At 41.3% G+C, this 14,981-nt stretch overlaps 1 protein-coding gene across 1 annotated transcript in view; it reads left to right on the forward strand.

Annotated features, from left to right (window-relative positions):
- GLRA3 (glycine receptor alpha 3) overlaps nucleotides 1-14,981 on the forward strand; it is a 279,839-nt gene that overhangs the window by 223,215 nt on the left and 41,643 nt on the right. Inside the window, exon 5 of the mRNA XM_068269115.1 lies at nucleotides 13,874-13,956. Within this exon, the coding sequence (XP_068125216.1) occupies nucleotides 13,874-13,956 (83 nt within the window). The remainder of the gene's footprint in view (nucleotides 1-13,873; nucleotides 13,957-14,981) is intronic.

Below are 14,981 nucleotides of genomic sequence, written 5' to 3' on the forward strand. Positions count from 1 at the left end.
TTTTGATGGGTCCTTTAAACTGAGGCATAAGGTGAGGAATAATGTTTTTGAAAATAAATTGCAATAACTGATATGATTTAGGAATACTTTATTACATGAAATTCTACTTTAAAGAGGCACTGAAGCGAGTTAGCTAGCCATTGATTATAGTAAAGGACCTTACATAGAGCTAAACCGCCGCTATCCCACGGCAAAACGAGGGTTTTTTACCCACCAAATACGTCCTGCAAAATCCACGACTTTCTTGGACGTGGATTTTGCTGCTGATGAAGGCAGAGCTATGAACTGCAGCTCTGCCTCCATTCCCGTCAATCGCCGCACGGATCTCCGCCTCTCCCCTGCCCCTCTCTGTGAAGGAAGAGTGAGAGGGGCGGGGAGAGGCGGCAATCAGCCGGAATTGACGGCTACAGCCATTCTCTCTGCCTCTTCAGGAAGCACTCCCCGGGCACCACGGAGGGGATTTACGTGGATTTACGGGGTAAAGACCCCTCATTTTGCCGTGGGATAGCAGGGGTTTAGCTCTATGTAAGGTCCTTTACTATAATCAATGGCTAGCTAACTCTCTTCAGAGTCTCTTTAACCTGACAGCAATGGATTAAAAAATTTCCATTATTCACATTCTTTGTCATGATTGATTTTACCTTTGAAACAGTCTGAATATTATTGATCCTTGAGGAAACAGGAGATTTCTGGAAGACCATCATCTTGATTTGATTGAATGTTCCAAACGTGATAGAGAATGATCGCTATTGCATAGATGCTTTCACATACTAATTTGTCTTACTGTGTTAATGTTAAAGGGACAATTTTCTAAAGAAGATAAAGAGAGGCAAAGATAAAGGGAAAATCCACTTTTGTAAAAATTTGCTGTACACATGAAATGGTCCTGCACAAGTCATTTTTTAATTTAATCAGAATCAGAATAATTTATTTTCACCAAGCACGGCTGGGTCAAAATATAAATTTTGTTTACATTTTTCCGTATGTCCTATAATCTTATCTTTACTGCGCATCAATAAGCACACAACAACAAAGTTTGCCAGTGTATCCAACATGCGGCCTTCTAAAACTAGGTTCCAACTCAGCATAAAATTGGTCGGTTTCATAGAATGGACCACAGTGGACCAATGGAAATGTTAACAGATGCTATGTGAAACATAGGATCCATTCAGACAAGTTGTTATTTGTCTTGTTCCATCAATTGTCCATTGCGTGCAGTTGATGTATATAAGGAGATTTTCTTCTAAGGTTAAGACAGAAGATAAAATAACATTTGGTTTGAGGAATCTCCATGCAAACTAAAATATTAGTTAGATTACAGTTAGGACAGAGTATGAAATAACTGGTTCAGGATTTGGAGGGGAGTGTGACAAAGCTGTGTATTGTCATCATGCTTAATGTATATGCATAATCCTGGTTTAGATGAATCATATGCTGATATTAAAGTTGCTAGAATAAGTATTATTCAACAGTGTAGAAAGCAAAGAGTCGGCACTACAGTAAGCAGCTATCAGCCATGGCAGGATGCACACACTCTAATCACTCTGGTGCAGCAAGCGTGCTCTGATATAACCAATCCAATGCTGTGCAATAAAAGAAGAGATGAGATTTGGCACTGCTGACTTCTGCCTTTAATCCAGGGTGCAGCATAACACAATTCAATACATGACAATATACAGTATTGTGACAAAGCAGTGCTTGGAAAAGCAGTGCAGTAGTGGTGCTGGGCACAAGTAGCCTTACGGCTGTTTCACGCTAGGTTGCGCTTCTACGGAGGCAGCATCTGTAGAAGCGCATCCTAGCGTGAAACAGCCGTAAGGCTACTTGTGCCCAGCACCCACCACTACTGCACTGCTTTTCCAAGCACTGCTATGTCACAATATATTGTCATGTATGGAATTGTGTTATGCTACACCCTGGATTAAAGGCAGAATTCAGCAGTGCCAAATCTCCTCTCTTCGTTCATTGCACAGAATAGGTATTGACAACCTCAGATATGCTGATGACACCACTATGGTGGTTGATATGGAGGAATGATTAAAGTGTCTATTTATGGGGATTTAAGAAAAAAGGTCAAAAGCTGTGAAGAATTATACAATTTGCTGGTTGACGTTCAAAAAGTGCAAAAGGTGGCTGGATCTACAAAATCGAAAACAAACAAAAATATCAACTTCCCTATTATATCTCCTTAAAACACAAACTGCGCCAGCCACAGTTGGCAGACAATATGTATACCACAGTGATGATATATATGCTCGTTAAATCTCTTAATTCAATACATAGGTAAATAAATGAGTAATTGGAAAGTCTTTTCCCTGAGTGTTCGCTACCACAAAGCCTCAATGTGAATCAGTATATATATGTGACAGCGCTCCTCTTCAGAACCTGCAAACAGAACACAGATAGAAATGGCACATAGTGCATTACTGTTTTTTCAGATCATGAAACACATGCGCCCAGAAACGTGCAAAAAGTGATAACACTGTGCTCCACTCGTAATGGACAACAACCCCCTCACACCAGCAGCTCACCAGATGGACGCCACCTCACAATCCAGGTGGGTCTAGCGCTGAGCCTTAGAGCGGCCAACTTCAAATAACAGCCTCCGCAATGCGTGTATCCACAGTAGGATCAAATCCTCTTTAATGTACAGTTCCACTTGTAAAATACATAAAAACATACATAGCGTGATACAGTTCAGATAGTCAGCAAAGCCTGCGCAGTGTCAGCGCACTCACGTGGTTTATGAAGATAACAGGCATTTCGGGCCTCATAGCCCAGGGCGTGACCAGGAGCACTGACGTCACTGGGCAGCAAGGAAGAGGCGCGCACACCAAGGAAGTAGCAGCTACAGGGAGCGGAGGATCGGGACGCCGGCACCGCTATAAGCAGCTAGATACTGTTGGGCTATGAGGCCCGAAATGCCTGTTATCTTCATAAACCACGTGAGTGCGCTGACACTGCGCAGGCTTTGCTGACTATCTGAACTGTATCACGCTATGTATGTTTTTATGTATTTTACAAGTGGAACTGTACATTAAAGAGGATTTGATCCTACTGTGGATACACGCATTGCGGAGGCTGGTATTTGAAGTTGGCCGCTCTAAGGCTCAGCGCTAGACCCACCTGGATTGTGAGGTGGCGTCCATCTGGTGAGCTGCTGGTGTGAGGGGGTTGTTGTCCATTACGAGTGGAGCACAGTGTTATCACTTTTTGCACGTTTCTGGGCGCATGTGTTTCATGATCTGAAAAAACAGTAATGCACTATGTGCCATTTCTATCTGTGTTCTGTTTGCAGGTTCTGAAGAGGAGCGCTGTCACATATATATACTGATCCCTATTATATCTCTGCAAAGATGGGGAAGACATTGACATGGTAACAGTTTATTGTTCTTGGAGAATGCAGGAATAGGATGGGAAACAAAGACACCAAAACAGGATAAAATATGCTAAGAACTGTTTAAAATTGGAGGTAGTGGTGCATTTACCTCTCAACAGAAGACATGATTGGTCTAACTCGAGAAAAAAAATACATTGGTCCAATTCAAGAAAATTATTACAAATGATGTATTACAAATTTAGATTAGATGCCAAAAAGAAGGGACACCACTTAACCGACAAAGATCAAGATATGGCTATGGGTTTTTTTTAGAGCATACAGCTGTGTGAGCTAGACTAGAGCTAATGTGTTGGAAAAAAAAGTGATGCTTTTGAATTCTCCTTTTGGAGGAAATCAATTTGAATTTCTTGAATGCATGAAGATCTAACCAGTTAGTAGGTAGAAAGGGATGTAGAAGTCTGGATTGCTTGCTAGAAGAATCCATAGTAAAATTAGAACTTACATACCTTTGAGAGATGTTTTGAAGACAAGATATGATGGAGAAGACATTCATGTTGTGGAAATGTGAAGGAGAAAAGAGAACAGAGGTTAAGATGAATAGGCATTTGAAGAGCTATGAATATGCCCTAGCAAGTCCTTAAAGAAGCACTGGCTAAACAGACAGACCTGGTATTCTAAATTCCATTAAGTTCTAAATAGACAGACTCAATGCATCAGATTGGAATGAGAACTGATGGAAATGACCACAAAAGCAAAACATATTAAGAAAAAAAATGTATAAGACTTTGAGTGGTAAGTTGCTAATTAATGAATTCTTAATTGATCCTGTGATTACCATCATGGGAAAGAGAGAATTATCAGCAGAGCAGCTACATATTCTGCATGCTGAAACTATGCAGATATTTATTGAAATTATGAATGTTAGTACTGTAGAGAAAGTATTATTAAAAGTATTATTTCTGAATGTGCTGAGTCTTCCAACATGTAGACAAGACACAGAACATTTATATCATGCTTTTCTCCTGGCGGACTCAAAGCACCAGAGCTGCAGGCACTAGGGTGACCTCTCTAGGCAGTAGCAGTGTTAGTAGCAGTGTTAGGTAGTCTTGCCCAAGGTCTCCTCACTGAATAGGTGCTGGCTTGCCAAACAAGAAGAGCTGAGATTCTAACCCTGGTCTCCCGTGTCAGAGGCAGAGCACACTATTCATGCACCTTTATTGCACAGTTGTGTCACACACTCAGGCATATGTATGCAATATCCTACAACTCATAATGGGGGCCTCGTCATAATGGTGGTAATCTGCAGATTGCATACCTCCCAACTTTTTGAGATGAGAAAGAGGGACAATTAAGCCACACCCCTGCCACACCCCTGATCACACCCCCACCATACTCCTAATCACGCATACCATAAAGAATTCATAAGAAAAATATGATGTTTTATAATTTAAACCACACTGGTTCTTTCTATCCTGGATCATTTTCCTTCATATTAACATTTAAAAATTAGAAATACATCAATTTAAAGGATGGGAATAAAGTTTAGAGTCAATCAAACACCATTTTTAGTAGAGAAATAGATATATTTACATAGAAAGAGGGACAAAGTCCTGAAAGAGGGACAAATGAGGAGGAAAGAGGGACAGAGGGACAGGGCTCCCAAAGAGGGACTGTCCCTCCGAAAAAGGGACAGTTGGGAGCTTTGAGATTGCCAGTGCTATTACTACTGCATAAATAAGCACTTTTCTGTAGATCTGAAGATCACCATATTTGTTAAAATGACAATCTGCATTAAAGATGGTCATTTTTGTAAGGGTCTGTCTGTTTCCCCTGAGCTCACATCCTTGTGCTGCAGCTGCTGCAAAGTATAACCAGACAGCTTTGCTGGGAAACAGGCCCTCTGTTATGCTGAATGAAAAGTCCAGTCGCCAAACAGTACCCTCTAGTGGCAATCAATAGAATCTGCTACAAAAACAGCAAGCGATGCAGAGAGATGGATGTGCGGTTGCAGGCCACAGGTTTGAAACTATAGTTACCTTTCTCTTAGTGCCCAGCTTTTTTACCCTTACACCATATTATCATTCCAAAATTAACAACATTGATAGAACAATTTCTGATCTTGAATTTACTACAGATATAAATATGTCTACCTGCAAAATTCTAGCTTTCAAACAGACCCCAAATAAAACATTCTATGATTTTTTAACCTCTTTAGCAGTAATCGTGAGTCAGGCTCATTACAGAAATCTGCAGCTCATAGCAGAAATCCCGTGCCTGAGTGAGTTATACACAGGAGCTGCTGCAGATATCTCTGTGGTATTTTTATTTTTAGAGTTTAAAAGCTTGTAAAAAATTGCACGGCTTTTAGACCCTAAATCTGGAAATAATCATAACGCTAGGGAGGTTAAGGTAAAATTCCATCTGTGCAGAAAAACAAGGAATCCATTCAGTACACCACCACACATTTCTGGGATTAATGTTACATTATTACAGACTTGATTCTGCAGACACAAACATCCAACCCTTCCCTACCTTCTCTATCAATACTTCAACACAATCTGACAGGTTGGGAATGTCCATACTGCTGTCTGTGTACCTTTTAAGTCCTGATTTGTGCACCTGAATCACATGTTGGAAGAGGAAATACAGTACAGTTTGTACCAAAGTATTCAGATTCCAGTTAAAAAAATATACTGCTGTTTGTGCATGCAGTTGATTTCTGAAGTCGATGACTGTTTGCAAATCAAATTGGAAAGCTGATTTTGAATACTGATACATGTTTATGGCGTATTTTTCCAAGGAGTTCACTTCAAAGAGAAATATGACTTTGTCTTGTTTTATTATTGGCTGCAAGCTGTAATGGAAAATCATTTTTTAATTAACAGACTTGTACATAACAGAACCAATGTATGTTAATGTGATTTTTTTACATGAGCATCTGTAAAGTTAAACACTTTAAGGAATACGACTGAATGAATGACATTTTTTTACTTTTAAAAATGTTCATGTAACGATCGGTGTCAGCAACCAGAGAGAAAAAAATCTGATCCTTGGCGATCCGCAGTATCCCCAAGAATACAGATATACCCAATTATTGAGGTTCTGCGGAATCGTCAATAATCAGATATGTCTAACCTCTAGACACCAGAGAGAGTGTAAGTGTTTGGTGCAACAGTAACAACTCTGAGTAAAGACCACCAGAGGAGCTGGCGGCCTATACTCCTGAGGAATTCACCCCTGACGGTGGGTGATATTCCTGTAGCCTGTGGACCCCTGAGCGAGGGACCAAGGCTGGGTTGCAGGAAACCCTGCTGCTAATATGTAAGGTTTTGCCCTGAACTGAGCTAACGTAACACAGTAATAGCACAATCCTAGTCTGGGGTGTGAGGTCCGTAGTCACAACACCCTGGAACTAGTCTGGAGCATAACATAAATGATAATACAATTCCCTAGTCTTGGGTGTGAGTTCCGTGATCATCAACACCCTGGAACTAGTCTGGAGTATAACATAAATGATAATACAATTCCCTAGTCTTGGGTGTGAGTTCGGTGATCATCAACACCCTGGAACTAGTCTGGAATATAACACAAAGACAATACAGTTCCCTAGTCTTGGGTGTGAGTTCCGTGATCATCAACACCCTGTAACTATGCTAGAGAATACACAGAAGATACACAGTATTCCTAGTCTGGGGTGTGAGGGCCTTGATCTCAACACCCTGGAACTGGTCTAACAAATAATACAATTCAATTAATACTTTAAGCTATCAACAGAATCTGGCTAAGTGTGAATTTGCAGGTCCACCTAGTTCAAACACACTGTAAGGATCTGACTATGATCTGAGTGCCTTCACGTAAGTGTTAGCAATGGCAGACAACCAGCAACTGACAAGCAGCAGAATATATAGTTGCTGGACTCTGCCGCCCCGCCCCGAGCCATTCAGCCAATCATGAGTCCTGCAGGAATCAGCTGATCTTCCTGATCAGCTGACACTTCCCCTGCTGGTATAATGGTCCTGAGATCAGGCCCGCGCGCGCGTAGCTCTCCAACTGCCTATGTGCACTAACAGACCCAGCCACACCAAGCACACGCTGCTGCATGCAAACCGGCACGTTGGACGCGGAAACAGCTGCTTTGCTGTCAGGACATGCGGCGGCTTTTCCGCATTCCACCATACTACCAGACGCGTGTCTATGCGTGCAAACCGCCGCGTTGGATGCGGAGTCAGCCGCCTTGCTCTTGGCACATGCGGCGGCTTTTCCGCGTTTTCTCACAGTTCAGTTATAAATTATTTAACCAATGTTTACCCATTGTAAAATCATTCCTCACTCTAAATTACATTCTGGCAGCATCTTCAATGTTGACAAGGTACCTCACTGTGGAATGTTTTCTCAGTGAAGTGAGCAGGGAGTGGAACAACACCTGGTTTCCCAGAGTGCCTAGGGACAGAATAGCATAGGCTCACTGGGAGTGCGGGTCTCCCATGTACAGCAATATATATATATATATATACCGTATATACTCGCATACAAGCCGAATTTTTGACCCCCAAAAAGGGGTCAAAAGTTGGGGGGTCGGCTTGTATGCGAGTCTTCCCTGGTGGTCTAGTGGTGGGTGGTGGGTGGTACGCGCCCCGCTCCCCCCCTCCCCGCTCCCCCCGTGGCCGCCACTGCTATTACCTGCTTAGGCAGCGGCCGCTTCCTGATCCGCGTTCCCCTTCTGAAACTTTCTCAGAGTGTATCACAGCAGCGCGCCCGGCGCTGCTGCTGTGACGATGCAGGGAGCAGGAAAGAGCGGTTCCCTTGGTAACGGCGATACAGATCGCCGCTATAGGGAGCCGCGCTCTTTCCTGCCCCCTGCATCGTCACAGCAGCATCGCCGGGCGCGCTGCTGTGATACACTCTGAGAAAGTTTCAGAAGGGGAACGCGGATTAGGAAGCGGCTGCTGCCTAAGCAGGTAATAGCAGCGGCGGCCGCAGGGGGAGCGGGGAGCTGGGGGGGAGCACTACCTACCTATGCTGGGCACTATACTGGCTAAACTGGGCACTATACTGGCTAAACTGGGCACTATAGCTAAACTGGGCACTATACTGGCTAAACTGGTCACTATAATGGCTAAACTGGGCACTTTACTAGCCATACTGGGGCACTATACTAGCTAAACTGGGCACTATACTGGCTAAACTGGGCACTATACTGGCTAAACTGGGCACTTTACTAGTCATACTGGGGCACTATACTAGCTAAACTGGGCACTATACTAGCTAAACTGGGCACTATACTGGCTAAACTGGGCACTATACTGGGCACTTTACTAGCCATACTGGGGCACTATACTAGCTAAACTGGGCACTATACTGGCTAAACTGGGCACTATACTGGCTAATCTGGGCACTATACTGGCTAATCTGGGCACTATACTGGCTAATCTGGGCACTATACTAGCTAAACTGGGCACTATACTGGCTAAACTGGGCACTATACTGGCTAAACTGGGCACTTTACTAGCCATACTGGGGCACTATACTAGCTAAACTGGGCACTATACTAGCTAAACTGGGCACTATATTGGCTAAACTGGGCACTATACTGGGCACTTTACTAGCCATACTGGGGCACTATACTAGCTAAACTGGGCACTATACTGGCTAAACTGGGCACTATACTGGCTAATCTGGGCACTATACTGGCTAATCTGGGCACTATACTGGCTAAACTGGGCACTATACTGGCTAAACTGGGCACTTTACTAGCCATACCGGGGCACTATACTAGCTAAACTGGGCACTATACTGGCTAAACTGGGCACTATACCAGCTAAACTGGGCACTATACTAGCTAAACTGGGCACTATACTGGCTAAACTGGGCACTATACTAACTAAACTGGGCACTATACTGGCTAAACTGGGCACTTTACTAGCCATACTGGGGCACTATACTAGCTAAACTGAGGCACTACCTACCCATACTGGGCACTATACTGGCTATACTGGGCACTATACTGGCTATACTGGGCAGTTTACTAGCTATACTGGGCACTATACTAGCTATACTGGACACTACCTACCTATACTGGGCACTATACTAGCTATACTGGGACACACTGGGGGCTGCACCAATCCAGCATTTCCTACCCCCGGCTTATATGGGGGTCAATCATTTTCCCCTGTTTTTTTCAGGGAAAAGTTGGGGGGTCGGCTTATATGCGAGTATATACGGTATATATGTATATATGTATATATATATATATATATATATACTAGCTGGTCGCCCGGCGTTGCCCGGGTATGTAATTGGCTAGTGTTAGATCTGCCCACTTTTTCTAATCCAAACACACAATTACTCAAGGATGACCTAGTTTGTGAGCTTTGCGGTCTTTGGCATCAATAATTGACATTGAAATGAAATAAATCTAATTGGCTGTGGCTCCACTCCTTTGAAAATCAATAGGTGAATGTTGATTAGCTTTTGTAGGCTCCACCCACTTTTCTGAATATTAATCCCAGTCACCCAGTGACCAACTGTGCAAAGTTTAAGAACCCCGCCATTGACAGTGTAAGAACAACAAAAGTTTGCTTTCTTAAAACAGAAAGAATTTGCGATATTTCAGGTTGGAGTGAGCTTAAAATGTCGCCCAGTGCATCACTGTTGAATATATGCAAATTATCCATTGTTATCCTTAAAAGCAAAACACACTTCCAGAACTGCTAGAATGCAATGATGTGTCAGTTTGTTAATTTGTACAGAGCCATAATGGTGACCCAGAACTCATTGGAGTGTGTAAGGGACTACAATGGTCCTAAAAGTCCCCTTACGAAGATGTTAAGAAAAACAAAAGTTTGCTTTCTTAAAACAGAAAGAATTTGCGATAATTCAGGTTGGAGTGAGCTTGAGATGTCTCTCAGGGCATCACTGCTGAATATATGCAAATTAACCATTGTGCTATTAGAAGCTAAACACACCTCCAGTGTAACAATGTAAGAATGGCTGCAGTTTACATTTCCCAGTGAAATTTGTATTTGTCTCCGCCCCCTTTTTGGTTATGGGAATAAAAAGTATCCTATACTTTATTCCAAGTAATGTGCTATGTGTGTGCCAAATTTCAGTTTACATTCTAGCAGTGAAATTTGTATTTTCCTCCACCCACTGATGTCCTAATGTTTCCCGTGTATGTATTTGGCTGCTGTTGGCTGTGGCCACTTTTTCTAACACTAACACACAATTGTCAATAGTCAATGACCAAGTTTGTGCGATTTGTGTCTTTGGCATGAATAATTTTCACTGAAATTAAACACATCTGATTCGCTGTTTGTGGCCCCACCCCTTTTCTAAATATTTAACCCCAGTCACCCAATGATCAACTGTACCAGGTTTGAGGCTTGTGCCATTAACAGTGCAAAAATGGCAGCAATTAAATATTTGCCTTGAAAATCAATAGGTGAATTGCGATTGTTTTTTGTAGGCTCCACCCACTTTTCTGAATATTAATCCCAGTCACCCAGTGACCAACTGTGCAAAGTTTTAGAACCCTACAATTAATAGTGTAAGAATGGCTGCAGTTTACATTTTCCCAGTGAAATTTGTGTTTGTCTCCGCCCACTGATGACTTGGCATTGCCCAGGTATGTATTTGGCTGGGGTTGGCTCCGCCCACTTTTTCTAACCCTAACACAAAATTACTTAATGACCAAGTTTGTGAGCTTTGTGGTCTTTGGCATCAATAATTTGCATTGAAATAAAATTAATCTGATTGGCTGTGGCTCCACCCCTTTTCTGAATTTAAACCCCAATCACCCAATGGCCTACTGTACCAGGTACAGGTGATTAACAGTGCAAGAATGGCATCAACTAAATATTCCCCTTAAAGATTAATAGGTGGATTTTGATTGGCTTTTGTAGGCTCCACCCACTTTTCTGAATATTAATCTCAGTCACCCAGTGACCAACTGTGCAAAGTTTGAGAACCCTACCATTAATAGTGTAAGAATTGCTGCAGTTTACATTTTCTCAGTGAAATTTGTACTTGTCTCCACCTACTGATGACCCGGCATTGCCCGATTATGTATTTGGCTGGTGTTGGCTGCGCCCACTTTTCCTAACCCTAACACACAATTACTCAATGACCAAGTTTGTGAGCTTTGCGGTCTTTGGCATCAATAACCTGCATTAAAATGAAACAAATCAGATTGGCTGTTTGGGGCTCCACCCCCTTATATAAATTTAAACCCCAGTCACGCAATGATCAACTGTACCAGGTTTGAGTCTTGTGCCATTAACAGTGCAAGAATGGCAGCAATGAAATATTCCCCTGAAAAATCAATAGGTAATTTTTGGTTGTTTTTTGTAGGCTCCACCCACTTTTATGAATATTAATCCCAGTCACCCAGTAACCAACTGTGCAAAGTTTGAGAACCCTACCATTAACAGTGTAAGAATGGCTGCTGTTTACATTTTCCCAGTAAAATTTGTATTTGTCTCCGCCCACTTATGACCCTGCGTTGCCCGCTTATGTATTTGGCTGGTGTTGGCTGTGCCCACTTTCCTAACCCTACCACACAATTAATCAATTACTCAATTACCAAGTTTGTGAGCCTTGCGGTGTTTGGCAACAATAATTTGCATTGGAATGAAACCAATCTGATTGTCTATTTGTAGCTCCACCCCCTTTCTGAAATTGAAACACAGTCACCCAATGATCAACTATACCAGGTTTGAGCCATTAACAGTGCAAGAATGGCAGGTTTGAGGCTTGTGCCATTAACAGTGCAAGAATGGCAGAAATATTCTCCTTGAAATTTGACCAACTGTGCAAATTTTGAGAACCCTACCATTAACAGTGTAAGAAAAACAAAAGTTTGCTTTCTTAACACAGAAGGTATTTGCGATAATTCAGGTTGGAGTGAGCTTGAGATGTTTCCCAGTGCATCACTGCTGAATATATGCAAATTAACCATTGGTACCCTTAGATGCTAAACACACCTCCAGAACCGCTGGAATTCAATGATGTGCCGCACGGTGGCGTAGTGGTTAGCTCTCTCGCCTTGCAGCGCTGGGTCCCTGGTTCGAATCCCAGCCAGGGCACTATCTGCAAAGAGTTTGTATGTTCTCTCCGTGTCTGCGTGGGTTTTCTCCGGGCACTCCGGTTTCCTCCCACATTCCAAAAACATACAGATAAGTTAATTGGCTCCCCCTAAAAATTGGCCCTAGACTACAGTACTTACACTACATAATATAGACATATGGCAATGGTAGGGATTAGATTGTGAGCTCCTTTGAGGGACAGTTAGTGACAAGACAATATATATATATACATACACTGTACAGCGCTGCGTAATATGTCGGCGTTATATAAATACTAAATAATAATAATAATAATAATGTGCCAGCTTGTTAATTTGTACAGAGCCATAATAATCCAACATGCATACAGACTGTTTTGGATTGTTTGACCCTCATCAGTGCATGGCATGGATTCATTTGGCTCTATGCAGTAGGGCTTCTAACACCGAGAGGTACAGACTAACCAGCAAGCTTATGGTGACCCAGAACTCATTGGAGTGTGTAAGGGACTACAATGGTCCTAAAAGCCCCCTTACTAAGATGTTAAGAAAAACAATAGTTTGCTTTCTTAAAACAGAAAGAATTTGTGATAATTCAGGTTGGAGTGAGCTTGAGATGTCTCCCAGTGCATCACTGCTGAATATATGCAAATTAACCTTCTACCCTTAGAAGCTAAACACACCTCCAGTGTAACAGTGTAAGAATGTCTGCAGTTTACATTTTCCAGTCAAATTTGTATTTGTCTCTTTTTGGTTATGGGAATAAAAAGTAGCCTATACTTTATTCCAGGTAATGTACTATGTGTGTGGCAAATTTCATTCAAATCCGTTCAGCCGTTTTTGCGTGATCGAGTAACAAACATCCAAACATCCGAACCTCCAAACAAACATCCAAACATCCGAACTTCCCCATTTATTATATTAGTAGGATACACATACAGTATATATATGAAGTGTCTCTTATGTGTTGAAAGCAGGATAGTTAACATAAAAGTTGGGCATCCTCAGTAGTTTATTATATTTTACTAAATAACATGATGGTTCCTCTTCAGGTTTGTACTTTGATTATTGTATTAAGAATGAGCACCATCCAGCATCTTGAATGTAATAAATGTATAATTCATAGGAATGTCTAGTGGTTCCTGGCATCAGCATGCTCAGTGTGATTAATTGAATGAACTATCTCATAATACTAAGTCTATTAGGATCTGTGTAATCTGATGCCATTATTAAATTAGCAAGTTATTTATGCAAATTATGTTATATCTTTTTTTTTAAGTTAACAAAAGAGTTGTCTTTTATGGAGTGTTCTCTTGTGTGTTTTATACCCTTCAAGGTCAAATGTTCTGAAAGGATTCACAGTATATCTCTCAGTTATCTTTGCCCTGAGACAATCTGCACAGCACAATATAGACAGTCATGTGTTAAATCATGAATTATGTATTAACATGCATGTATTTGTTTGTGTTTAGGTTGACGCTTACACTATCTTGTCCAATGGATCTAAAGAATTTTCCTATGGATGTGCAGACTTGCATTATGCAGCTGGAGAGCTGTAAGTAACAAGGAACGTAATGAGAACAAATATAGAAATTAAGCTTTAAAATTAAAGGGGACTTGTAGTGAGAGAGATATGGATTCTTCCATCTATATCCCTTTTAAAACATTGCCACTTGCCTGAATTTAACACTGTTTTTGTTTTGTTTTTTTTGTTTTTAGTTTTTTGCTTCATCATGTTATGTTTTTGTAATTTCAATCTTTTAGTGGATTCTACAGACACATGGCAAAATTATCATTTGTTGTAAATGTGCATTTGCTTAATGAAATGCACTACAATTATTTATATTGAATTATTTATAGATTGGTCTTTAACGAATATAAAAAATGTGTAAAAAAATGCATCCCGACCTGTGATCATGATGAAATATTTTTAGAGCCTATAATACTGATCATCATTATTTAAGGACAGTTTAGTTCCATTGGCCGTATGTATAGAATGGTGATCATGGCAATGTCATACCAAAGAAAAAACAGTGTTGATTCTCCCCCCCCCCCTTTTTTTTGTAAGGGAGTCAGTTTCAGCTACAGAATAAGCCAGCTGGAGTGAAATTCCACCATAACCTAAAAGGTTATAATATATTGCTACCATATTTGCTAATTGAATATGGTAGTAACATATTATAACCTATGAGGTTAAGCTATTAGGTTTTTGATTGCATATATGCACCTTATACTGTTTAAATGTTTGATTTGAAGCTTTCGCCTGTTTTATCTTTCAAGCATTGTTATTGACCTGAGGATGTCACTCACTGTGAGCAGCGAAACGCATTGTTCAGTGCTCTAATAAAGTCACCCTTTATTATGATAGTGAGTTCTCCTCATTTGAAAGTAGGACCAAACTGTTACATATCTATTATATTATGTTTGTGTCATACACTACTGGGTGCCTCCTATCCTTGGTTTGCTGATCAACTTGTTTCAGGTACTATGTTGGCTGGGAGGATTTTGACAGCACCTCTATAAAAATGACAGAGATCCTTTACGTCCTGTGAAAGGGTCATGCAGGTTAATCTCAGAGGA

Source organism: Hyperolius riggenbachi, chromosome 1 (assembly GCF_040937935.1).
Source record: "Hyperolius riggenbachi isolate aHypRig1 chromosome 1, aHypRig1.pri, whole genome shotgun sequence".
Classification (NCBI taxonomy): domain Eukaryota; kingdom Metazoa; phylum Chordata; class Amphibia; order Anura; family Hyperoliidae; genus Hyperolius; species Hyperolius riggenbachi.